This window comes from Centropristis striata, chromosome 2 (assembly GCF_030273125.1).
Source record: "Centropristis striata isolate RG_2023a ecotype Rhode Island chromosome 2, C.striata_1.0, whole genome shotgun sequence".
Taxonomy (NCBI): Eukaryota; Metazoa; Chordata; class Actinopteri; order Perciformes; family Serranidae; genus Centropristis; species Centropristis striata.
This window is the reverse complement of record NC_081518.1, coordinates 37,571,661-37,598,697: the sequence shown is the minus strand read 5'-3', so window position 1 is coordinate 37,598,697 and position 27,037 is coordinate 37,571,661. Positions and strand designations below refer to the sequence as shown.

Here is a 27,037-nt window from a genome sequence, read left to right as displayed (position 1 = left end):
TGATCATGCAGTAAACACATCCAAAAATCCAAAGAATCCATACTGTTTTTTAAGAAAATTTAGGTTGCTTCCAAACTTTTGGCCTATAGTGTAAATATTTGCTGATATGATGATGTAAATAATTTAAGTAATTTCAAAGCCTGTGTTTATATAATTTGAGTACAGACTAATTTGTGTTTTTGCTCTTTTGTTTAATAACCCTACAAGGTTTATGTAACAATGTAGTCCAAATGCTAAGTCATGGTGGATGTGTTTACTGTAATGTCATTTTAAAACAATCTTACCAAATCAATATTTCCCACCATAATGGTTGCTACTATAATTATACATGAAACATGAGGCCTACAAACAAGTTATATTTTGAATTGTTGGGTTATGAACACATCTATCAGTATAAGCTAAACACCATTACTGTATAAATAGATGTTCTGCCATTTAGATCTTTTGATAGAATTTTCATAATCACTTTGCTTACAAATTTCCTGTCTTTACAAGATTTTGTGCATAAAATACCTCCATGAATTGTGCACTTGTAACCAAATTTAGGTGACCCATGCACATATTGGCTCCAAGCAGTCCTGCAGAATTGGATGGAATTCGGCCAAAACTCCTGCAAAACATGATCCACATTCAGTTTAAAAACATCCATTAACAATTGTAGAAGACTGCACAGCCTTAGTGGGGGTATGCTCTCCCCAAGTGCTTTCTAATGACTTTTATGATTTAGGAACGTACTTACACTAATTTCTGTGCCTCAGAGCTTCAGCTAAATTACCAAAGTGTACCATAGATGTAATATTGTTCTGTGTGTGCACAGTCTAAGGACCCCTCACTGAATAGCCGTAAACCTCGGGTGAATGATGGTCTGAAGATGAGGGCGTCTGTGCGTATGACCCGGTACCTGGAATCTTGGGGGGCCGTCAAACCTTTTGCACACCTTCAGAACCGTGATGGCTTCACCCCGGATGCTATCGTCAATGGCAACAAGCGATTCAAGGTGAGCAGATGGTGCCTTTATTTAAAAGTGCACAGATACAAGGCATGGTTTTGCTGTAGAATCTTAAAAGCTTTAGGTGAGCATAAGAGACTTTAAACTTGTTTTAAATTGTTCTTCTGATTTACTCATGAATAACTGCATAGTGTTTGAAAGGTTTCTCTCAGGAAAGGAAAATGCGCATCTTAACTTATGGTAATCATTTACTTGTGAAAGGTTCAAGTATTTCTCAAATGCAAAAGTTGGATAAATTGACTTTGAGTGCGTTTGGCCATCGGTGCTCACATTATCATGCATTCCTGTTGGCTGAATGTTGTCTGGGTCTTTTCCAGGACATCCCTCTGCGACCAACCCCCAGCTCCAAGATCCATGAGAGGTAAGAACAACTCTGAGCTGCTTAAGGAGTAACAGAATGATTTCACATGTTCCATTTGGTGACTATTATTACATTTTACTATATGTTGAACTAAAACAGAGCGAGTTTGCTTACTCACACCTACCCTGGAAGTTGGCCCGTGTAACAAAACTGTTGCTCAATAGCATCAAGTGTTTCACGTCAACCTTCCTTGCCAGGACTTTCCAGTCTGTTCGTGGAATCTGAACTGGTCATCGCTTCATCACATTTCACGAACAGTATTTTGTAATACAATATATCAAAGTGTTTGGAAGGATTTTTTTTTTCTGGCAGGCATAATTTACATAGAGATGATCTTTTCATGGGAGCTTAGAAATGTTGATGGAAAGATGTCACTAGTGGGTAAAGCAATATTGTGTTACAATGGTGTTATTGCCCTCATAAAGCTGTTTTTAGTATGATTGTTTTGACCAATGATAACATTGTTGCACTACACCATAATAGAATCTGCCACATAACGTTTAGCTTCTTTAGCTGGTTGCAGACTGTAAGTTAGCAAGTTAATGTTACCTTAGCTAACTATTATATCATGAGAATTAAATTACAAAATGGCGATATACATGAATAAACGTAGCGTGAAAAAAAAAAAGTAATCCATTAACTCGTCCATGATCGTGATTTCTGCCTACAAGTCATGTCTAAATTTTCATTGCCAATGCTGGTTGTTTAACAATGAAGACAACAACTCCCATGATACCATGCTACTTCACAACTTCATCAAAATCTGTCTTTTGTAATTGTTTTTGATTAAAAAAAAATTTATTTTGCGCAATTAAGATGGGAAGAAAACTCCTGAACATCCCAGTGGAGATGATAACAGTGAAATTGAAATGTTCTCTGGTAGTAAGTCAGCATGTGTTCCCAAAACAAATACAGTGGTAGAAGAGTTAATTTCAAACTGCAAATACAAATTGTTCCATTAAAATGTCGTCGCCAAGGGTCTGCTTATTACAGCTGTGCTGATTTGTCAGTCAGGGCTGCAGAGTGGTGGCAGCGCTGAGCTCTATAACGAGCCCTTCCATTAGCTTCAAATAATGCATAGACAAATTGATTATGGTTGTAGCTTATAATGGTTAATTCTCTTTGCCCATCTGGCACAGGCAGTAAGCGTACGGACAAATATTTAAAGTGTAGCTACTGATTAGAGGGCAGGACTCACCTACACAAACAGTGTGGGCTGGAGTAATGTGATTAGGAAAGATAAGTGTGTGCCTAAAAGCACAAGCATTCCACCCTGTGAGAATGGAGATTTGTTTTATCTCGGAAATTGTTAATTTCATTCATGTACTCACAGTCCACTGTAGCACAGGCAGCAGCTGGCATGTCTGAGGCTGAAGTCACAGTGGTGTGAGGTGCACCCACTCAAGGTTGATGACATTTCATAACAGGGTTTTTTTTTTCTGTGGTAAAAAAGTTTTGCAACCAGCTCTTATTAACTGGTTCGATTTTCACATTTATTTGATCAGTGCCCTGTGTTTTCTTTTCTGCTCCCCACTGCTTTGTTGTGATGAATTTGTGTTTTTGTTTTACTGTTGATTGTACCTGACAGCTTTGATGAGTCTCTAGAAGATCCGTTATCCTTGCCTCCCCATCCGTTCAGCAGCTATAAGTGAGTGGGGCCTTCATGGCCCGCAAGGTTCTCATTGCCTCAGCGCAGTAGTTCTCAACCTTTTGGCTTGTGACCCCTAAATACAAAAACCAATGGATGCACGCTCATTGTTTAAAATATAAATTTAAAAGATGGTGCACTTTTACATACTGTAAATAATTCTTAAATTGCAGATTAGTACACAGAAATCAGTATGCCTCATGCAGTTTCCCAAAAATAATTATTTAAAGAGTAAAATAGGGGCTAAACATTTTTTTAAAAATGAAAAAGACATTGTACCATAAATTTCAATATAACAAATATAAATTGCACCAACCTTTTAAATCCTTCTGCAAGTCCCTCATCACCAAATATGTCTGTGTGACGTCCTGTCCTACAGGGTGAGAACTATTGCCCTAACAGAGAGCCTTGCTGCCCGAGCACTAACCTAAGCAGTGGTGTTTTTCTGTTCTTTACTCAACATATGATCTGAAAAGCCTGGAGAAACCCTGTAACCTCTGTTAGTGGACTGACATGCTCCTAATAACACTGATCACTCAATGGGGCTTGTGTGTATCTGGGTCTGTGCATCTGTGTGAGCATTTCCTTCCTGATGGAGTAGGGGGTTTCCAAGCAGAAGCACGGCAGAAACGCTCCAGCTGAATCCCACAGAGATAATGTAACACACAGCATTCTGCATCTGGCACACTCTACATAACTCTCTCACAGGCACAAACAGTATTTCTCCTTTCTCACTAATGCTCAGAATGGCATTAACCAAGTTGCCCCCAATCACAGCTAAACTGGACCTGAGTAACCTGCATGACCTGTTCCTGTTGGCTTGCGTGTTTCAGTGTCTGTCCGTCTGCCTCTTCCTCATTGTCTTTGTGCTTTCCGGTGCAGGAACAAATCCCAGAAGAGTAAGTTTGATGAGGAGCTGCACAACGAGATGACTACTACTATAGATGAGCTCAGCAGCAAGTAGGTCCATTTTTACAAGCAATCCCCCCCATTTCTGCATGAGTGCATGTCATAAAATAATTGTAAATTTGCACTGAATCTCACAGAAACAGCAGAAACACTTGTAAAGTATATTGCACTTTGATTTTAAAAAGCAGGTATTTTATCAATACACCTGAGAAGTCTTGCTAATGGCTTGGTTAAAGGGATACATGTTGGTTTGTTGGCTTTCTCAAAGGTTTGTCTACAATTTTGGTCCGGACTGACATATCTCAACCGCAGTGAAATAGGTTACTTTGAAATATTCATAGTTCCCAGATCCTATTGAGTGAGGTGATCCTCCAGCGCTACCATTATGTTGAGATTGGTTGGGATGGTTGAGATTCTGAGTGAAATGTCTTGAGAGCTATAGGGTGAATTGCTATGAAAATTTGGTCCAAATATTCATGCCCCTCTCAGGATGAACTGTAATAACTATGGTGATCCCTTGCTTTTCATCTAGCACCACCATCAGGTCAAAAATTTCAAAACTGGTTTATGACCAAATACCTGCTAAGCTAATAACATTCCCATCAGCCTTAGCTGAACTTTGTGTTTACTGCTAATTCCCAAATGTTAGCACTTACACACTAAATTTAACCTTGTTCAATTACACTGTAACACATTTGATTCAAGACAGTGCCGTTATAATTGCACCTTTTATTTTGCCCGTATCAGTCACCTGTACTTAATGCTCTGTTCCTTCCGTCCTCGCTCTCAGGCAATGGTCTAAGACTGAAGAGAGTGGCAGTTTAGCTCTGTGGTTTCCAAAGAAAGATCTGGAAAAACAGGTTAGTTTAACACTAATCTGCAAATTGATGATTAAAAGCATTATTTCACATTGTCATACATTCCCATTAATTCTGGTGTTGAACAAACAGGTTTAGGTTTCTTCTGTTTTTTCTCTCTTTTAAGTACCGAGCCCTAGACTTGCCGATGTTCAAACACTATGTTGGCTGTGCTACCTTAATCTTCCTCTGCATCTTTTTGGTTCAGATGTTTGTGACAAAGAAGTAAGTGTGACCTGTTATTTACTAACAATCAAAATCAATCACCTGGCACAGTTCTCAGCTGTTGCAATGCAGTGTAATTTTGGAGATGAAGGACAGACTGATATTTAACTCACTTTGGTTTTTATCTCCGTCAGTCGACAGATGTTGGGGACGTCATTTGGAGTGTTGGTCTGTGTGCTGCTGCTGACCCTGGCCATCTGTTTCGCAGGTCACTTCCAGGTTAGTGTGTTAATTCTTACATTCACATTTCACATTTAGATATTCAGGTGATTAAGGCTAATATTTCAGCTCATTTTGGGCAGTTTGTTCCAGTTAGCATTTAGGCTTGTAATAAGTGAATGACAAAGTAAGCCTTACAGACACAGCAAAAACACGCCATTCCTCTTTTATAGCAACTTCTCAACCCCCACACTGATAACAGGTCAATGCCATTTGTTCAGCAACACTTAACATCCCACATTGTATATGGCTGGTCTGGCCTTGACACGCATTACATGTGTGTTACTTGTAAGTGTTTTGTTCTAAAGTGGTATTTAATTAATTCTGTTCAATTTGGGCTTGAGCAATGAAAATCAAATGGAAAATTCTTTACTGATTATTACTGCTGTTGTGTGAAGGCCACACAAGACAAATGTCAAAGAAATGGCAAGCATTCAGGAAGGATGTAATTTTTCTCACCACCTATCAGTAACCTTCCTGAGGGTTCTTCCTTATTATTTTGCTGTGTTATATAACAAGAAATGTTGACACAGTTTTTTTTACTTTTTAATTGAAAACAAAATATAAATAAGACTGTAATATAACAGAGCAGCTACTAGCATTGTGCTTGAACTGACGTTGTTTTGGGAACTGCTATTTCCAAGGTCAAGGAATGCACGTTCTATTGGAAAGAAATACATGCATTCTTGGGTCAGGTCGCGTGTGATTTGCACATTCATTCCTGAATTTAAAGGAGCAGGTTTTAACATTGAAAGAGAAACACTGAAATATTCTTCAGAAAAAAATAGTACTTGATTCTACATTTTTAAGTTTAAATGATTAATTGTAGACATAAAATGATTATTTTAATTTTTAATACTGCCCTTGCTTTTTATTTTCATTGTATTTTTTTTTTTTTTTACATATTGCAGAGCTTGAGGCAGGTCCAGTAAGACAACATTAAGATGTCCTCATACCTAATTTCAACTGCAGGTTGAAAAATAAAGCCAATTCAAATAAGGGAGGATGTATTTATTTATTTTTTCAATAGCGGTAAAGATACAGAGTGAAAGGGCGAGACAGAGGGGAAGACATGCAGGAAAGGCCTCTGAGCTGAATTCAACCCGGCCCGCTGTATTGCAAGGACTAAGCCTTAATGGTATGCACTCTACTGGTGAGCTATTGGGACACCCCAAAAAGGGGGGATTTTTATGTAACTCACCCATTTCAGTTATATTTATTAATTAAATTCGGTCACTAGTGATGGTAGCAGGTTTGTGCAGGATATCCCATGTCACACTGGTGAAGATTCTTTGACCAACCAGTGGTCTGCAGTGTTTTAATATTGTATTGGGTTTAGCTCGCTTGGAACCAAGTATCATCCAAAACCTGGTAAAACTAATGGAAAACCAAAAGAGAATAAGTGGAGCTGAGTAGATATGTTCTGTGCCATGAAGTAGAAATGTGACATTGGAGTGCTCTTGTTTTCTGTGTCGATAGTGAGACAGGAACAAAAAACATCACTTACAGCCAACAATAAGGTTCATAGGTCAAAATCAAACGTATTGCAATAGGAAAGTGCTCGGTAAAGGAAACAGTGAAAAGGATGTGTGAAAATCTATAGTGTGTGAGTGGTGTGTACAGTATGTGCCTCACTGTGACAGAATTAGCCAGTGTGAAAATGGAAATATGTCATGGAAGCTATCCCTTGCATTCACCGAGCTAGAGCTTTCTATAGCTAACCTACTGACTCGGTGGACGACACCTGACATCAGTCCTTGACAGGTCAGACGGATTCCTTCACTGGAAATAGCTGGCGATGACTCACTCACATGATGTCTGGAGACGCATGACACATGCTCCTCATACCTGTTTGACTCCATCTTTCCTCTGTCTTTCTCCTTACTCCTCTTCCTCCACTGCAGCGCCTGGTTCCAGAGAAGCTTTCGAGGTGCCAGTGGTTGCCAGCTGTGTCGGAGGCAGTGGTGAAGCGGCCGTGTGTGCGCCTCCCTCTGGCCACCATCACTACTACGGTCATCATTATCTTAGCGGTGTTCAACCTGGTAAGACCGTGCTCACATGTGGAGTGCTATCAGAGGGGTCATTACAGACTCTGCTATTTCTAGCTGCACCACACTTCATAGCTGCCATGCCAAACTTCAAAGCACACTGTCCTGTGGTTGCTTGTCAGTCAGACCTTTTTTATCCGCCTGCAGTGCTTCATCGAGACACCCGTGCGAGAATGTTCCACTGATAACGCTGACCTGCGTCCTACAAATGATTCCCATGATCCAGGATTAGAGGAAATACTCTTCTACCTGCCTGTGAGTGATGGATTTATTAACAACAGACAATAATGAAATGGCTACCTTTTAATATATTTTTCATATCGGACTGGGATTAATAGTGTTTTCAAATATTTATGCTCTAGAAAAGACATGATGCATCACAGGAGTAGTTATAATTATTGACAAATACATGATTTTTGCTACTGTGATTGTAGTGTAATTCCATCCCCTGGCTGTCTCTTCCTCAGTACTCTGTATACTGCTGCATCCTATCGCTCATTGCATGTGGAGTCTTCCTTCGGGTGAGCTTTGAGCTCAAAGTGCTCTTCCTCACCCTGGCATCCACAGCGTATTACATCATCATCCTCAGCACCAAGAGGGAACTCTTTGTGGTCTACGGAAACTTCCTCCACGCTGAGCAGCTCGACAGCTGGAACTGCAGCAGGTGGGACTGAATGTAGAAAGCAAATCAGATTGTCAGAGCTGTTTATTAAGTACCAACTTATAATCAGTCAATAATGGTGATCCATAAAAAGGCATTTAATTATTCATTAATTTGTTAGTTTACAAACAAATTAATACAACGTGGAAATGGGATGTTTTTGTTTGTTCTGCAGCAGAGAAGATCACACCATCCTGAGATGGATAGGGTTGGTGAAACACCCACAGGTGATGAGTTGCATATATATCACCCTGTTCCTGGTCACTATGCTAATCATCTCACAACAGGTAATGACTATTTTAATTAGTCTGTCCTCATTTTTTTCCTTCACATCCCAAACTGACACACTGAAAACAAATTAATGGATAGAAAATTGAAATCTGCAAATGCAGTCTGTACATATTTACATTCAAATCTCTCAAGTAAATTTTTTTATTCCCGTGATAAATTAATTCATATCTTGTTTATATTTGTCTGTTCCAGCTGTCCACCCTATTGTAAAATGATCAAAAGTAATAGAATTCTGGAAATGAATCAATTATTCAGGCTTTAGGAAATCCAGAAAAATTCCAATGAAAATCATTTTGGGATATGGGTTCCTTCATTTTCACTCACCGTGTTTTTGTCCACCAGAATGAGTACTGCTTCCGGCAGGACTTCCTGCTTAAGTATAAGAACCGGACAGAGCAGGACGAGATAGAGACCAGGGAGAACCTGAACCGCCTGCTGCTGGAGAACGTGCTGCCGGCTCATGTGGCAACGCTGTTTGTCGGCGAGAATAAGAAGAACGAGGTGAGAGGAGGACCCCTGGGAATGAAGCGCACGCTTCATAGTATCTGCTGTGGCCCCTTTGGTCTGTGTGGTTAACCCCCGCCCTCAGTCAAACTGACACACTGACAGCAGTACACAGCAACACAGCAAAGCACATAAAAATTACACAATGATGTAATAACCCTTTCAAATACTGCCACTTTGTATCATACAGACACTAACGGGTGCCTTGTGTGTAGAGCGTCAGTATCAGACATGGAAGGGCCATGACAAAGCATGCTAAAATGCTGTTACACATCCCATGTGGAGCTTAAGGCTCTTTGCTGACGTCCAGAAGCAACATGCACAATATGAGAAACGAGAAAATAAAGACCGTGGTGATACAGACATCCCCACTCACTTCTAGTGGGTCATTAAGTGATGACAGGGATTATTGTTGTACGGGTATATGCATTGTTTGTTAAGGAGATTTCCGTTCATTCCACCTTTTAAGTCTCACTTAGTCAGCTGCTAAGATGAGTGTTAACTCAGCTTTCAAATAAATGGAAGTAATTATAAATCAGTAAATTTGTGTGCTTACAGACAAAAGTAGATGGAAATTCTTGCCCTCAAATAAAACACAACACTGTACATGTCAGTGTACCCACTGTTTATTCATGACTGTATTGTAAAGACATATATAGAGGTTTTCTTGTTTCATTATGTGGCTGCTTCGGCCTAATTGTTTGACATTTTATTTGAGTGCCAAGGAAAATAAAGAAATTGCTCCAAATAAAATAATATAGTGTTTGGAAATGCTTGAAAGATGATTAATTATTGAGAGTCTAGTTTTTATCATCGACAGTAGAAGTTGAGGTCTGTCATTAAAGCCTAACATACCGTGTCTCCTCCTGCCTAAAACTATAAACTGTGCTTTTGTATTTTCTTTTTTTTCCTGACAGGACCTCTACTACAAGTCCTATGACTGCGTCTGCGTGATGTTCGCCTCAGTGCCAGATTTTAAAGAATTTTACACGGAGTGTGATATCAACAAGGAGGGGCTGGAATGCCTGCGGCTGCTGAATGAGATAATCGCTGATTTTGACGAGGTCAGGAAAACAAAGAACGACTCTTTCATCAATCATTCCATTACCAAGTGGTTCTCTGTGATACATGACTTCACATGATGTTTGTTAAAGCCCCAATCTGTTGGCTCTGCTTTTGCACTTCCAATGTTAACCATGTGAACCCTGACCATTGAAAACAGTACAGCATTATTATCTACACTCCTTAATTCATACAATGTAAATGCCAACAGGAAAAAAATATAAATAATGAAAGAGGAAGATCACAATCATCCCTCTTTTTTTTGCTTCCCTCTAAACCAACAGCTGCTGTCTAAACCAAAGTTCAGCGGCGTGGAGAAGATCAAGACAATTGGCAGCACTTACATGGCGGCTGCAGGGCTTAGTGGGACGCCTGGGCAAGAGAACAATCAGGTGAAGTAGCTACTGCTTCAGACCAGGGTCAGCCTCGGGTCAAATCCGCTTTAACTGTTTCATAGCAACCTGTCATAAAAACCATTAAGCCTGAAGCCGTCATAATGAGGTTGTTGAATATGTTCTTCCAGGACAAAGAGAGGCAGCAGGCCCAGATCGGCATCATGGTGGAGTTTGCCATTGCTCTGATTGGCAAGTTGGATGGCATCAACAGACATTCCTTCAATAGCTTCAGGCTTCGTGTGGGTGAGTGAAACCTTTCATTAAGGTTAATAATTCTCTGTTAGTGCTGCCACTATAACCAAACCACTGAACGTGACTGGCATCTATGTGGTGTTCTGGCAATGAGAGCAGATACTTTATTATTACGTTGTCATTTTAAAGCTATCTTACCAAAGTTGACCCTTCTGTATAGGCTTTAACTGTAACCTTTGACAGCAGTTTGTAGCTTTATAGGGCTATCACAATACCCTACCATCGACAAGTCAACCAGCAGACAATTTCCATGCAGAACTTGTGCTTGTGAAGGCTGGTTGTTGATCATCGGTCTGCATACCATTTGTAGATAAGTGCTGTTGATCCACCTTAAATCACCAGAGAGGAAATTCCTGCGCAGCAACACCTCTAGTGCTTTGTAATGTTGAGGGTCCAGGAGCTTATTTTAAAGCTCCACTCATAAATTCTGATTAACTTAAGTAGATCTAATAACATAAAAAGTGGCCACACACTCAAGCCATGAGATAGAGATGGAGCCCGGTCATCTGTGTCTGCAGTCATGACGTAGTTATTCCCAGACGGCTGATTCTGAACAGACAGCTGACAGGATAAAAGTTTTTGGTTAAAACATTTACATTTCTTGAGAGATAAAAGCATTCATAAGGTATAAACACTGAAATTTGTTTTGAGTGGTATAACTCTTATCAGCTGCTGTGTCTAAACGGCTTGTGACTTTGTAATAAAACGTTTTTCAAAAGTGGATTTTGTTTCAAAGCAGTTTAAGTATGTGGCACTGATGATGCTCATGTTGTTGTTCTCTGATGCCAATTTTATGAGACACTCACACTCAATATATTGGTGTCTGCAGACGTTTTTTTTAATAACTGAAAAATTTGTAAAGGGGAAAAAAGTTAAATTGCTTTCTCCTCATCCTAATAACATTCCTGCTTTTAAGTTCCCAAATAATAAAAACATAGATTTAATAATAATAATAATAATAATATTAATACATTTTATTTATAGAGCGCTTTTCAGGGTACACAAAGACGCTTTAGAGTTAAAACAGTTAAAATGCAGTTAAAGAGAAAAAAAACAATTAGAATCAACAACAAAGTTCACACATTAAAAGCAGTTCTGAAGAGGTGAGTTTTGAGGAGTTTTTTGAATGTGGATTTCAATGGGTTTTTTTTAAATTATAAAGCAGGTATTGGTGTTATATAAATACTGCAAATGTATCATCAATTCACAGAGAAACCACAGAGTTATTATGTATTATGTGTATTGTTAATCCAAAGGAATTCTCAATTATTTGAGAACTTAATTTCTCTCATCTAAATGAAGCAAATCCAAAGAATCCCTATCCATCTAATTGTATGCTGTGACACAGTTGCTTTCCCCAGTTTTAACACTCACGCTGAATGTCTTGTTTTGCTGGTGTTTGCTGGTATCTCTTTTCAGCTACAGAATTGTCTAAAGCTTTTTCAACCAGTGTCTCTTGCACAAGGGCCAGACATTAAATGTCCTTGACAGAAATGACTGACAGCAATGTATTCTAGCAGATCTCTTAACTACCATCTGAGCCGAAGTGCAGCCTGAGATGTGTAATTGGATGACTCAGATTTTTTTCTTCAACTGTATATTTCATCCTATTTTGTTCCCACACTCTATTTATCTGTAAATTATCCATATGAACATTATACAATTTTCCACAAAATTGCTGAATGAAACTTGTTGTTCTTCCACAGGCATTAATCATGGCCCGGTGATAGCCGGAGTGATCGGGGCCAGGAAACCTCAGTATGACATCTGGGGCAACACGGTGAATGTTGCCAGCAGAATGGAGAGCACTGGGGAGCTGGGAAAGATCCAGGTACATTCAACACAGTCCAACAGGCAAACCGATATTTCGTCTGGTGCTCTTAAAGCTCACAGTCTTTGCTCCTTAGCTTTGCATTACAGATCTCAACACAATCATGGCTGGGTTTAGAAAGATCCAGTTTAACTCTGGTGCAGATTTTTATAGAAATTCCACCCATTCCACCAATGAGATGGGAAAAAAAGGATCCTGTAACCTCAAAATAATGACTCCCTATCAAGGTTATTATAGTTAACTAAAACTAACGAAATAACGAAAACTAGAATTGAAAAAACATTTTCGTTAACTGAAATAAAAATAAAAACTAGAGTTTTTAAAAAAACAATAACTAACTTAAACTGTATTGCGTTGTTACAAAACTAACTAAAATTAGAGTGAAAATGTCCTTAGTTTTCGTTTTTGTCAACTTTTTTCATTCATAATTCAGTGTTTCTATTTGAACATGCAACACATGGTAAATATGTTTACTGAGACTGGGATGTCTACACTCCAACCAAAATTCAAAACACCCGTAACTGTAAGAGTTAATAACCTTATTGGGGCTAAGATGGATAAACCAAAGGAAATAAAGGCAAAATTTATTATGACCTCTTTCAATCTGGCATCCAAAACATAGCCCATTACAAAAAAACTAACACTAAAACTAATAAAAACTAAACTAAAACTAGAAAACTCACTGTAAAAACTAACTTAAACTAACTGAATTTGAAGACAAAAATTCACAACGAAAATAAAACTAAAACTAATGAAAAATCCAAAACTATTATAACCTTGCTCCCTATCTGAATATAATTGCTTAGCATCTAAAAAGAACTTAGTATGTCTAAAATGACAACTCAGTATCTTGAAATAATGAATTAATTAGGGTTGGACCCATGTATGATGTCATTGTCCATTGACCAGCGAACACATTGTAATTTAAAAAAGGATTTTTTACCAAAAAGAAATGTTAAAAATTAGTTCAAAATCACTCCTGTACATTTTCTTAGCTGCATATGTGTTTTTTGTTGTATCTTTCCAGGTGACAGAGGAAACGACTGATGTATTGCAGAAGCTGGGCTACTCGTGCGAGTGCCGAGGATTCATCAACGTTAAAGGCAAAGGGGAGCTGAAAACCTTCTTTGTGTGCACCGACATGAGCAAGCAGCAAGGTATGGGGCTGAGCTGAGGCCAGGCCGCCACAGCCAGCTCCACCGGAGACAGATTTGTGTGCACAAGCCAAGACTTTAAAGACCCCTGTGCTCCACAAGTGTTGAGACAGAAAGGACTGTGATGCTAATGACTGTATACTGAGGTGTAATGAGGACTTTGCTATGTGGTGGATGTGAGCCTAAATCCACATTTTTTTAATCCAGACCTGTTGAGCAGATCAGGATGTGGCAGTAATGGTGGAGAGATGGTCAGTACGTACAATCACCATCTTTTTCTATACACTTTAACATCCAAGTGATCCGTCACTTTTGTACTTTTTTGTCTTTAACTTTGATGTTGTTTGCGATAGAAAAAAAATGCGTATTGTACTAATGCCAAATACAGTTGTGTGATTTTTGAAGACCTCTCCGGTCCTTTAAAAACAAAACAATGGATTCTGTTTGGATCATTATTTGAAACCCATCTGGTTTTCCTGCTTTGAGACGGGATGGACACACTGCTCTGTTACTGTGTAATGAGCACGACATATGTGAAGCAGTTAGGCACAGCTGTTTTAATAAGAGAAACGGTATAATGATATAATAAAACTTTTTCTCCTTTCTTTGGGACACATTCACATCGTGAAAAGTAAGTAAGTTTATGGCAAAGCTGCAAATCCTAAAGTTACTGTATCAACACTTTTGCTCTTCATGTGAACATCTTTAAGGTTCCAACTTTGTAGTTTTGCCAGATTAATAACTGTTTAATTTTACATATTTGACAAGATATTTGCTGCAATTCAAGAAGAAATACACAAATCCATGTGCTGTATGAACGTCATCTGTTAGTGTTTATTCTGCTTGTCTGCATTTACTATGCTGCAATGAGGGAAACCTGTGACGCTCTCCTTGGTCTTTTGTCTGTGTGATCTAAAACCTGCCTGCTGTGAACGTTTCTCTGGATCCAGCTCAGACGATCACCTGAACTGATGTCGATCGCTCCTGCGTGTCTCTGAAAACTTGATTTGTCTTGTGGCCTTAACTTTTGAGACCATCATCTTGTCTGTAATTGTGGTTACATAATAATATTAATAATAATGTATTGGCCTTTATGTGAACAAATGTGACATTGAATTTTGTACAGTTACAGAATGTAATAAATGTTTTCCTAAGTCTGCAGAGCAAAGAGTCAAGGTTTATATAAAAAAAGTTTTATTGAATGAAATGCATACAAATGTCACACAAAAAGCACCTTTCGTACAAAACTTAACTTATTAAACTGTAACGATGGTTGGAATTTCATTATACAGCGATGGCTGGAGCTGTATCCTGACAACTGGGCAAGGTCTCCATTGGTTCAGCCATCTCCTGCACTGAAAACATCAAGTATAATATTAGATGCCAAGTTCTGATTACACTCTGTATTTGTATGGTTAAGTTTGGATATTACTTAATGTTAGTAAGTATTCAGGTCCTTAACTTCAGTTAAGAAAATGTCTGGCCCTTGTGCAAATACAATTAAAATACTTTGTTACAATCCTGCAAAAGTTACTTAAGTGAAATTATGTAAGTAGAAAACAAACAAAAAATGTACTTTAAAGATTAAAAGTAAAAGTACTCAGTGGAGACAATTAACTTGTCTGCCCTATTATATATTATATGAACAGATTATTACTTCTCATTAGTTGATTGATTTATTTGTAAAAATTCAGAAGAAGGTGAAAAGTGACATCACAAGTTCTGAGACCTCAAAGAGACACCTTTAAAGTGCCTGTTCTGTCCAGTAATACAAAATGTTTTTCATTATTACATAAATAAAAAAATGACCCATGTATCCTGTTAGGTGCTTAAATTTCTATGAAAACATATTTCAGAAACTCTTCCTAGGTTTTGTTTGTGAACATTAATTTATAAAATAACTAAAGCTGCATGTCAAATAAATTCAGTAAAGGAAAAAAGTTTAATATTTCTTCCTGTAGTAGAAGCAGAAAGTGCCATGAAAAGACAAAAAAAAAAAATCGCAGGTACCTCAAATTTGTAACAAAATATACTTACAATCCACTACTGACTGTATTAAACACACAGACAACCAAAACTATGTTTACACTTAGATAAGAAAATATTTAAGTGATAGACAACTCAATGTATTCACCTGTAGTGAGGTCAATAAAGGGCCCAGGTGGTTCTGGAGGCAGAGCGATGCCCATGGCCTTCCTGATGCCGTACACACTGCTGACGTCACACGGGGCCACCTGACCCGTCAGCTCAGCCAAGTTCCCGGTTACCTTCTCAGCTGCAGACACAGATGGAGCCAAAAGGCAACTTTTAGCCTGAATATTTTACTCAGGAAATTCAGTGCTATGTTAAAGGAGTTGTTCGAAATTTCGGAAAATACCCTTCTTTGCTTTCTTACTGAATGCTAGATGAAAAGATTGATTCTACTCTCATTTTGGTATTCTAAATCTGTATCTGTCTTGTAAGTATAAAGCTACCACTAGCAACCAGTTTGCTTAGCTTCTCATAAAGACTGAAAACAGGGAAACAGCTAGCCTGACTCAAAAGTCCACAAAGTAACACATTATATATTGTTACTTCATTTCAACTACACCTACACATTTTCTTCAAATTCAAGCACTCTTAAAATGCATATTAAATTAGATGTAATGGTGCTATAAACACAATCATGTTTGATGGCAGCATACAAAATAAAACAACAAAGTTTCACGTTTCAGCATGTGTCACCTGATGGTAAATAAACTTGGCATCTTCAATAATCTTAATTTAAAGCACTTTAATCAAAATCCAAGCCCATTTCAAACCTTGGTGTTTTCAAAACCCTATTCTTTTTTTTACTGATAAAACAAAAGAGACATGTTAATTAGTGATCTTTGGCTGTGAATTAGTGTGGATAGCAGTGCTGTTTCCATGTGTTTCCAGTTTTCATGCTAAGCTATCATGCTAACTGTGTGTTGGCTGCAGCTTTATGTAGATTGTACAGACATAAAGCAGCGATAGCCAGCTTGCGTGCATGCGTCACAACCATAGAGGAAAAAAAGCAATTAGAAATTTTCTGGGTAGTACAACCATTAAACAGTGACAATCCTATACACCAAATTAAGAAAAATGTGCGTCACGTTAAAGAATACATTTCTCTGGGAATCCTGCCAATGTTGATTTGAACTACAGCTAACAGACAAAGCACATCTGTGTTGAGTGTCTGGTAAAGAGGTAAATGGTGTGTTGTGAGAGGTCTACAGCTGGTGATGACGGCTTGAATGGAGGAACAAAGGGGGCCGTGCACTGAGAGGCTCTTACCCAGCTCCAGCTCCTTGGCAGTCGGGGCCAGCAAGCAAATCATGTTAGGTGGTTGCTTGGCGCTCAGACGCTCCTTCTGTGCTTCCTGCAAGTCACGCAGGAGCTTTGTAGTCTCGTCCAATTTCTTCTGAAAGTGCAGGGCCTCTGTGACAGATAGGGAATGTTAGTACTTCCTCTGGGTTCCTCAGGTTACCTTGTGCTAACCTCTCCTATCACTGGTTACACGCATCCAACACAATACATCCATTCTCTCTCGGCCCTGCTCAGGAGCCCTCAGTCTCACTGTTACATTAACATGAGAGAGTGCTGAGAGAGCCCAGGGGAGAGAATACACTTTGATGGGCTGTTACGAAGATCTAAGAGGATACATAATGGGGGTGCTGAATGGCTAAATGGCTCGTCTAACTGCTTTAGATGAGGGCTGATTTTTTTGTTTTGAATAGCGTCAATGTAAACAGCATTTACAGTGTAATTATGAATCTCTTTGTTCACATATTCCTTTGAGACACACATAAAGCAGTCAGAGCTGACTGGGTTCACAAATCATTGTCCTGCTCTCTGGGTCGGGCAGATCATTTCTGTGATCTTCCATCACACTGGACAGTGGGGACTTGTTTCAGTCGTACGAGTTCATTATCAAAATGACACACTAGCATTGTTTTGCTGTTCATCTGAATGGCCTCTTTGGCTTTTCTGTCCAATTCTGAAGTGAAAAGCTACAAGCCATTTTTGTGTGCAAATGTATTGTCAAATTTGTTTTTCCACATGTATTTCCATCGATCTGGCAGGTTTTATGCTCATATTTAGGATAAAAATCACAATGTGATTCATTGGATGTGCAATGTAACTAGAGTTGAGACAAATGATGTATATGTATCAATTACCAGTAAATCAGTGAACAACAGAACATTCAAGTTACAAGTCGAGCAAAGTTCAAAATTTCTGCAAACTCTACTTCCACCCTCCACTATATTTCCTTTTTGCTCTGTGTAAACAGTTCCTGTGAAGTGTCACTGAATTTTTGCCACGTGATTCCAGGCTTCCAGTTGCATCATTCAATGTTGTTGTTTTTTTGTTTTTTTACAGGATCTGGTTAGTGCAAACATGAATAAGTCAGAAAGACAGAGATATCACTATCACGGGTGCGTTGTTGGGTTCAGATGGTTAAACTGGAAAGGACTTATAAAACCTGCAGATACCCTGATATTTTGAATAAAAATAGATAGATGAATATACAATGACAGTGGTTGTTAGTTGCACCCTTATATGTAACCCAAACTAAGTTAAAAGTTTTACCCCCAGAGAGCTCCTCAGCCCCTTGCAGGTGGGCAGCAGAGCGCAGGAAGTCCAGCCTGTTGGAGTTGGTTGCTTCGGGTTCGGCTACCTACGAGGGACGAGGAGGAGAGAACATGTTTAGTCAGGTTAGAGAACACATTCCACACTAGACAGCTGAAGCTTCAAGGGAACATCCCGGCCTTTTGAAGCCTCTTTAGTCACACTGCTTCTTCACTCCAATAAAATCAAACCTAATGAAAAGCTGCAACACCCCGACAGGGGATGAGAGGGAGCTGGAGTGCTGCCAAGAACAGCAAACAGCCGGGACAGAGGGGTTGCTGTATGCCTGATGGAGGGACCTGTACTATGGTTTCCTGCCGCCGCTCTGAGGAGCGATTCAGCCGCGCAGCCAGCGGGCACTGAAAGAAAACACGGGCCTCTCTAAATTCTTCAACAGCGGGCCTTGAGAGAGTAGCACCGCTGTGTTTTCAAGGGAAATGTTATTTCCATGCGTGGACGGATCACAGCTAAAGGCAGGCCCCTGCTATGTTGACACAGCTGGTTGACGTAGCAACCATCTGCAGAGGCCATCTATAACGACAAAATGAAATGAAGTATCCACACATGAGGCGTAATGCGAGGACACGTGCTGCACGTCGAAAGACACCACAGCAGGAGCTCCTCTTCCGACATCACATCCAACTCTGAAGAGGGCGAGGGGCTCCCGTTACACAGCACACGCTGATTTTTTAGCATTATCAACTTAATGTCCGTTTCCATTTGAAATGTACAGTGGAACACACATGACACAGCAGCTGCCTGTCTCTGAGAGCAGAATGTTATCCGAGTGTCATCTCTCACCGTCATGTCAACCTGGTCCTCTTGTGTATTTGTTGTCGCCTTCACCTGTTGGACAGGAGAACTCATTCAGTCAATTGATTTCCCTCCTGTGCTGTTTAACTCTAAGTTAACTAGGATCCATTCAAATATCACAGTAGGTGCTTACTGGCTCAGTGTCCTTCAGGGTTTTTGAATGTTCTCCGTTCGTCAACGCATCCAGAACATTGTCTGCCAGTTTGTACACATACTCGTCTGATTTGGCCAGGAACTCTGACAAGCTGCCAAAAACAACACACACAGAATAAACATTAATTGCTATTGTTTTATGAGCAGAGGTAGGCTAAAAATCAGAATCGTCCAAGAACAATGATAAGAATAATGGCCAAGAATAATGAAAAGTCAATATCACAACTGCTGAAGCACTAAGAATACTAACACTAACAATTACACATTTTAATACATTTGTTCACTAAGTTAGTGTTTTTATATGAAGAGAAATATATGACTGTGGAGAGGTGCAACAACAGTGACCAAACAGCAACAATAACCTCTGAATAAAGTTAGACCAAATACATAATGGCTTTCTGCCACAATGATTCACAACACATACAATAAAAAAATGCAGCAATGTGTCTCACAAGGCACGTCAGACAACAACCTCTCACAGAAAGAAATAATGCTTCCAAGTATTTAGTCTATGTAAATAATGTACGATACATAAAATCTTCAGAAAGATAAATGCGTGTTTAGTACAAATCATAAACAACATTATTATAGTCTCAGCAGCATTGTTAATGTCTGCTCTAAGATCATTGGAGTTCGACTGTCAGACCTGAACTCCCTCTGGCAAAAACGTGTAGTCCAGAAAGCCAGACAGGTCATGGGCAATCCTGACCATATTCTTAGCCAGGAGTTACTCTTAATGCCTTCCGGACGGCGGTATCTTGCCCCTCCAAGGAGAACAAATAGATACAGCAGTTCTTTTATTCCCTCAGCTATCAAGCTGCTAAATGCTACCGATAGCAGTGATTAGTCATTTATTTATTCCAGCCATAAGGTGGAAATGTATTTATTTATTTATTACTCTTCCCCTCATTTTGTCCTGAGATTGTTTGCACTGTGGTCCATAGGGAATGGATATTGCTGCTACCCTCACACTGATTTGTTGCCACTGACAGAGGGAATTGTTTGGTTTATGTGCCGTCCTGCTTTTGTTTTGTTTGTTTGTTTTTGTTTGTTGTTTTGTTTTTGCTCTGTCTCGTGCGCTGTCTGACTGGAGACTGCAAACTGAATTGCCCTATTTGGGATAAATAAAGTTGTTTGAATTGAATTGAATTGAATTGAATATTAACCCTTTTGTTATGTTTCTTAATGCAATCGGAATACATTTTGGCGACGGTGTTGAGTTCAACATGTTGCAAATCACTTACATGTTCCAGACTGTAAACTAACAAGCATTTAGTATACAGAAAATTATAAATTCTTGGACAGTAGCATTATGGCACCAAACTGGAACTTGAATGGTTCAAATTCTGAAAATGTGCAGTTATGCTGTTGGTTGAAAGCTTTAACTTGCAGTGAAAATGTAAAATAGTAATGATAAAATTTTATGCGTTTTTTTAAACATCTTTGTCCCCAAAAGACATCACTGCAGCTTTTTTTTAAAGTGAAGTAGGGCAACAAAACACTTCAAATTTGTTCCTGAATACCAACATTTCTAAGATTAAATCTACTGAAAAGCTGAGCAACCAGTCACCTTTAATCTTTGGACTGAAAATAGAAACTCAAAGGGCACAATTTAATTTGCTTAAGACAATTCTACAACACAGAAAGAAGATGAAACCAAAGTGGAAGAACAGAAGGGTTGAAGTCAGCGTGAGGCCCAGTCTACAGCTGACCTACTCCAGAGTGAAAAAGAGAAACATCTGGAGAGTAATCAGCGAGGAATGCCCCAAGTGACGTTGTGTGTAAATGCCACAGAGCTTGATAATGTTTGTGGTGTTCTGTACATACCTGTCTGAGCCCTGAGGACTGGACTCCTCGCCATAGTCACAGTAGATAAGGTCAGAATCCTCCTTGCTGATGTTGGCGAAGCTGGAGTCGTACGTGGGAGCGTAGGAGGTGAACGGCCCGTAGTTGACGTAGGACACTATGAAAAGTGTGTCACACAGAGACAGCTCATTATCTGTAATGAAGCTCAACCAGCAGGGAGATGTCTGATACTAGGTCTCTGATGGAAGTGATGTGCACAAACCACAGACTGGATGAAGGAAGTAGTAGCTCCCATGATGTCACCCATTGGTTTCTGTACTACAGTTTATCATTTTGACCACCGCCATCTTGGTTTTTTTGAGGCACTGATGACCATATTTGCATGAGAGGTCCGAGCTAAGCACTAGCAATAGCTAACTAGCTTGGTCAGCAACAGCTGACTCCTTTGCGAGTCTTTTAGTACGACTAAAATGTAAAAACCAAAATGTTACAATTAACTGATTAACTAGATACATACAGTCAATTTTACATGGACTTCCGTACAAAAGGACTTTTTTTTTGCAGCCAGTGGAGTCTGTTAGAAAGAATGCAGGTTTAAAAGCACTTCCACATTGGCTTCACTATTCAGGCCCAGGGGCTGCAGCTTGGCAGAAACATTTAGCTGGAGCAGTAGAGTACCTGGAGTAATCCTGTTCCTCTTGTCCTCCCTGAAGCCTTGCAGGGTGTTCACGCCGCTCTGCAGCCGATTGGACATCATGCCCAGTTTCACAGGACAGTAACCAGCATCTGCAACAGGAAACACTCTAGTTGGCAACTTTTAGAAACTATCTTTTCACCTCTTTTTCTTCACGGATTAAAATGTGTCGATCACACTTTCACAGATTTCAAGATGACATTTTTTGTCGAGCAGCGCTCCAAAATCCAAACATACCGTATTCACTTTCCAATCTCATCAAAACAACCATGAGAAAGCCAGCAAATATTCACATTTCAAAAGCTAGAATCTGTTTTTTTGTTGATATTGCTGTACTGGAGAAAGAAAAAAAAAAAGGATTTGAAGAATGGTTCCAAATGGACCTACCTCCTGCTGATGGATCTGCTGGGTTGAGGATGGCCAGAGTGGTGGAGCCGTCAGACTTCCGCCTTCCAAACTCAAACTACACAACAAATAAATTATAGGGTTTAATGACAGCAAACACCCATAAAACTCACTTTTTCAATAAGAGGAAAGAATCTGTTAAACATTTGGGATGGACCTGGAGAACATTAGAAAAACTAATCCATCACATTAATCACCCTCCACACCCAGTGATCCCCATGAGCTCAAGTTTGTTAAAAAAAACAACATATTTCATATAAGGCTAACAGAAAAATATGGATATGCTTTCAACTGACTGATTAAACATGTTATTTTGAAAGGGCGGGAGTCATGATATTTTTTAATGGATATGTAGATGTGTCAATTAAAAAAAAAAAAAAATGTATATATATACACTGAGTTTAACCCTGCTTTCTCACATCACACTGCAGCACTCTGTTGGACAGTTTTCCTCCAGACTCCTCGATGACCTTGCGGATTTCCTCGAGCTCTTTCTCTATCTTTGCTGCCTCGTCCTTGGAGTCCTTGTCCTGTCTGCAAAGGAAACACAGATTGAAAGACGACAGATGAGACACGTTGGTCATGAATGAAAAGAGTTTTTTTTGTGGAAAGAATTTAAAAAAAACATGCACACTGCAGCAGAATCCTGCAAATAGAAAAGCTGTGTGCGTGCTTCTGGTAATTAAACACCTACATCCTGCTTTCAGTCTACCTCAGCGTGTGCATTTTGTTGACGTCAATAAATGCCATCAAGATTTTTGAACAGGATCTTCAGTTGTAATACAGAAAAGTGGTTGACTTAAAAACAGCAAAGTAAATGCGTCTCTGCTCTTCCTCTGAAAGTGAGTCATAACCAACACGTGGCTTTAAAATTCAGGTTCTGTTACATCACTGGGCAACAGCACCAATTTAAAAGATGTGCAGCCTTGAGAGAAAACAAGACCCAGCATGCTGCAAGGCATTTTTCACATTCTCTGCCTCCAGCTTCACAAAGGAAAACTGATTCACTTTGGTGTCAGAGGAAACCAACAGTGTGTGGGAAACAGGTTCCATCAGCAAGCTGCATTTTTACTTCTGGCTGATTAGTTACCTCGACCCTGTGTTGAGCCCGTCTGACAATTTCAGCTTTTTTTTTCGGTTTTAAAAACATGATTTTGGCAGGCAAGCAACAGCTTTCGGCCACTTCTTGATTGGCAGGAGAAATCTCTAAGATATTTCATCATGTCACCTATCTTGAACTGACTTTAAAATAATGAAAATATAGTGCCATAAGGAGTTTAAGTGTTGGACTCATACTCATGATTAATATTTCACTTCCTCACATTGAAGTCTGGGCACTCCTAGCTTAGAAGCAGCTTTGCTGAAGTGGCATATGTGACTAAAGGAAACCTGTTTGTAAAGTCAGGAGCAAGTAAAAGAACCTGGGTGTGCTGGGTGTCTGGGATCTCTCGCTGGTGTCTGTGGTTGAGGGTCCCTCTCGGTTCTGGTCCAGGCTGGAGCCTCCTTGGTCCTCAGTCTTTCCCGGCAGTTTGGCAGAAGGGTCGAGGCCAGACATGAACTCTATGCTCTGCTTCAGGCTCTCTACTCTTTCCTATTGGAAACACAATTAAAAGTTTTATTTTTTCACTTTGGTTCAAAAATGAATAAAGAATGGAGAGAAGAAAAAAATCTTGATCAACCTGTTGGTTCTAGTGCTACAATTTGAGGCTATCTGCTGCCCCCAGCTGTTCATTGTAGTAAAGCAAAGTCATTTAAATTTGTTCGAGTGCTTCATATGTACTTTGTTTAACGAGAAGAGAAAGCTAAATAATTACATCTTGTGGCACATAAAGCTTTGTCTCAGTGAATGGGAGGATTTACGCGATAATTCAGTTAATATCATATGGCTCAAAGCAATAGTAAACACTTTGTCTGTTAAAGGGTGTCCCTAACTTTAAGACTTTTCTGTCAATTGTTTGAGTTTCACAGAAAATAAAGGTCACATGTTGACTGTATTAATCTTCACTGAAAACTGACATGTAGCTTCAAAATACACATTTGTTATATAAACGAACATATTTTAAGTTTCACATTATAAAAAGGAAAAAGAATAAATGCCCCGTGAGCTTATTCCTTCTACCACTATAAAATAAGGCTGGTTGTCTACAATCCCTTAGTGAATGCTGGTGCAACTGACAAATGAACAATGTTCTCATCACAATAAACTAGACAACACGAGAACCTGTGACTGGTATGAAACCTAAAAGAGGGTCAGGAATCCTCAGTTTCATACCTGGCTCAAGATCTTCATCCCAGAGTGCAACAGTTTTCGAGCTGCTTTATGGTAAATCGTCTCCGGTTTGTTGTAAATCATGGCATTTTCACACATAATCCTGAAGTCCACCTGCAACAAAACACAACATATCAAACACATAACAAAAAACAGCTGGTCCACATGACAAACCTGATGACCCATGCTAATCGTTATGAGGGTAAATTCTGGTATTTCTATGTTTGTTGGCCCCGATTCTGATCCTTTAATATTGCTTTTCTGCCAATCCTGAGCCAGATCGGGTACTTCTAGCTACCTGAATGTTGATGAAAATGTGTCTTTTTCCGATTCAATTAAAAAACGCCTGGGTCAGCTCAGGACTTTTCTAGTATTTTTTTGTATCCTGCTACTAAACATGCAATAAAAACCTGTGTGTAACACAGACAGATACCTTGAGTTCATCCAACGACTGATAGTACTCTTTTTTCACTTTGTCCTTCATTGTGCTGAAGTCCATAGGCCGTCTGATAATAGCAGAGTAGCCAGGAGCAATGAGGTCCGTCACCGGAAATGAAAAGAATGCACTTGGATCTTTCCTACAGAGAAAAAACAGCACCAGGAACACAGTCACTTTATTGTATGAGAAAAGGGTGCGATGGGGGGGGGGCTAATCGTCAGTAATATAGTCAAACAATGTAAAGAGAGTTGCTGCTGAATGTGCAGCAGCTGATAAATAAACAAACAGAAACACAACTATCTCATATGATTACATGATCAGTGCTGCACCTTTGGAGCTGCCTGATGAGCTGGTTCAAAGCTTCCTGCAGAGGAGTTTGTTCTTTTTCTACAAAGAAGAATAACAAAGCATCAAACAAAAGTTTAGCAGGAAAAGTATTGAAATAAACTGCAAACAAGAAGAAATTATAGACTACCTTCCAGTTTATCCAGCTCGGAGCGTATAGGAGTTCTGCTTTGTTCATCATCTCCATCTGCATCCTGTCCTTTCTTCTTCTTTGTCATCTTACAGTACAAAAACAAACAAGTTACATGCAGACACTAGATGTACACTTACTCTTCCCTTGCAGAAGTTTAACACCCTTTTCTGTTCCATCTTAGGAAGGGGATATTATCTTTAGTGATGTTACCTTTTTCTTTCCTCTGTCGTCCTCTGGTGACCCAAAGCTCCTCTCTTTATCCTTCTTCTTTTTCTTCTTCTTTTCCTTTGGTTTGTCATAGTCCGCCGGCTGTTCGTCATAAAAAGTGTCCAGACTCGAGCTTCCCGTCGTCACTTCGTTCCCAGACACTTTCAACACCAGCTTCAGCGGTCTCTCTCCGTACTCTGCAATATCACGTCAACAAAAAGCATTATCGGGCTGACGGTAGAGATTTATGCTTCATATTGAGTATTCTTCTGTTTTCTGTAGTTTAGAGGAGGAAACAATTTGCCATATGTTTTATGACTGTGTATGTGCTCGAATATTCTGGAAGGATGTGCAAAATGTTGTCAACAGGAAAACTGGACAAGCAATCCACTTTAAGGAAAAATACATTATTATTTGTTTTGAAGAAAATCAGAGGGAAAAGGACTTGAGTTTTTTGTACAGTTACTTCTGTTTTTAGGGAAGTTTCACATACATAAGAAGAAATGGGCTGACTCCAAACCCAGTTTTGTTCACTTTCTAAAGGGAGCTGGAGCAATACTGCACTTCTATTAAAGGACTTAAGAGCAAGAAAGCCCTGAAAACTGACTTTGTTTTGGACAAATACTTTACTATTGATGAATCATACATAATGTTTATTTATTTGTTGTTTTGTCTGTTTCTTACCCTGTGTTTATTTTGGATCTCTGTTTTGGAATTGATGTTTGTCTGATTTAGTGTGTGTTTTTCTTTCTGTAACCCCCTGGCAAATACTGTATATATTTTCAATTGTTATTCTGAATAAACAAAGTAAAAATAAAATAATAAGCTAAGAGACGCTACAATCAATAGCCGCTAACAGCTAGCTTCCCCTGCAGGCGTTGTACTGAGGCTGCAGCTACATCTAACGTTGTATTGTAATCTTAATTGCCCCACCTTATATTCATACCGAATACCGAATTGTGGCATTTTGACAGAGACATGCGGGAAGTAAACTGGTAAATCATCCCGGTAGCTAGCCTAGCAGTACGCTAGCTAATCAGCTAACTGTGGTCGTGCTAACACAGCTGACAAGCGCGATATCATGGTTTCCAACCTATGTTATTTAAACAAATCAGCAAATGGTTAATGTGGACAAGTACTTAAACCATCTGTAGATCTAATACCTTCATATCCATGTTTTTCGGACTTGTGCTTTTTGTGCTTCTTGCCCATTGTTTGTATTTAGATCTGGTACCGGCTGGTTGCGCTCTCTGATCTCCGCTGGCGGAAGCTCTACTGCGCAGATCGGTGTAAGCCTCCAGCGACACCTGCCGGTGAGGCGGTGGTAACACGAGGTGCTGCGGCCACCTTTGTCGCCGGTAGGGGGCGTAATAAGCTCAGTATTAAACATCAAGGACCAAGCCCTGCACAACTTTGATCCCTGTACCCTGAGTGATTCCAGATTCTGTCTGTCAGTCTGCATTATGTTCCATTTATTGCAAAGATTTTACACTGAAATACACTTATTTCTAAAGACAAGCACATGGAACATCAGAGAGCAACACCAGTCAGTGAGACCATCTTAATTGGAGCAAGCAGGTTCAATTAGCCAAAGTGCTCTTGAACAAGACAAGGAGCTCATTTCAGCTCCAATGGACCAGATGTATTGATAATTCTCCACTCTGAGGAAAGTGAATACAGATTTATCTAAATATATAAAAAAGACAACCATGCAT

General features: G+C 39.4%; 2 protein-coding genes across 4 annotated transcripts in view; one reads left to right on the top strand and one right to left on the bottom strand.

The window, feature by feature from the left end:
• The window catches only part of adcy7 (adenylate cyclase 7), a 61,276-nt gene extending 46,693 nt beyond the window's left edge, over positions 1-14,583 (top strand). For 2 of the 3 annotated variants that reach the window (XM_059350586.1, XM_059350578.1), the window contains exons 11-27: positions 818-997; positions 1,327-1,370; positions 2,959-3,018; positions 3,901-3,978; positions 4,718-4,787; positions 4,912-5,009; positions 5,144-5,228; positions 7,133-7,270; positions 7,424-7,531; positions 7,744-7,940; positions 8,113-8,224; positions 8,571-8,729; positions 9,650-9,796; positions 10,079-10,186; positions 10,318-10,432; positions 12,148-12,272; positions 13,300-14,583. In XM_059350586.1, coding sequence (XP_059206569.1) covers positions 818-997; positions 1,327-1,370; positions 2,959-3,018; positions 3,901-3,978; positions 4,718-4,787; positions 4,912-5,009; positions 5,144-5,228; positions 7,133-7,270; positions 7,424-7,531; positions 7,744-7,940; positions 8,113-8,224; positions 8,571-8,729; positions 9,650-9,796; positions 10,079-10,186; positions 10,318-10,432; positions 12,148-12,272; positions 13,300-13,446 — 1,971 coding nt within the window. In that variant the 3' untranslated portion in view covers positions 13,447-14,583. The remainder of the gene's footprint in view (positions 1-817; positions 998-1,326; positions 1,371-2,958; positions 3,019-3,900; positions 3,979-4,717; positions 4,788-4,911; positions 5,010-5,143; positions 5,229-7,132; positions 7,271-7,423; positions 7,532-7,743; positions 7,941-8,112; positions 8,225-8,570; positions 8,730-9,649; positions 9,797-10,078; positions 10,187-10,317; positions 10,433-12,147; positions 12,273-13,299) is intronic. The other variant, XM_059350595.1, reaches the window with a different exon arrangement.
• Positions 14,584-14,603: 20 nt separating this feature from the next.
• Positions 14,604-26,606, bottom strand: brd7 (bromodomain containing 7). Its single transcript, XM_059350565.1, has 17 exons — positions 26,486-26,606; positions 25,326-25,519; positions 25,113-25,200; positions 24,967-25,024; positions 24,632-24,776; positions 24,202-24,312; positions 23,351-23,520; positions 22,349-22,463; positions 21,912-21,987; positions 21,509-21,616; positions 20,852-20,987; positions 19,005-19,116; positions 18,860-18,904; positions 18,020-18,107; positions 16,724-16,867; positions 15,561-15,701; positions 14,604-14,781 (listed from the first exon to the last, which is right to left on the bottom strand). The coding sequence occupies exons 1-17, from the start codon at positions 26,532-26,534 to the stop codon at positions 14,711-14,713; spliced, it is 1,851 nt and encodes a 616-aa protein (XP_059206548.1). The 5' UTR covers positions 26,535-26,606; the 3' UTR covers positions 14,604-14,710.
• Positions 26,607-27,037: the final 431 nt, after the last annotated feature.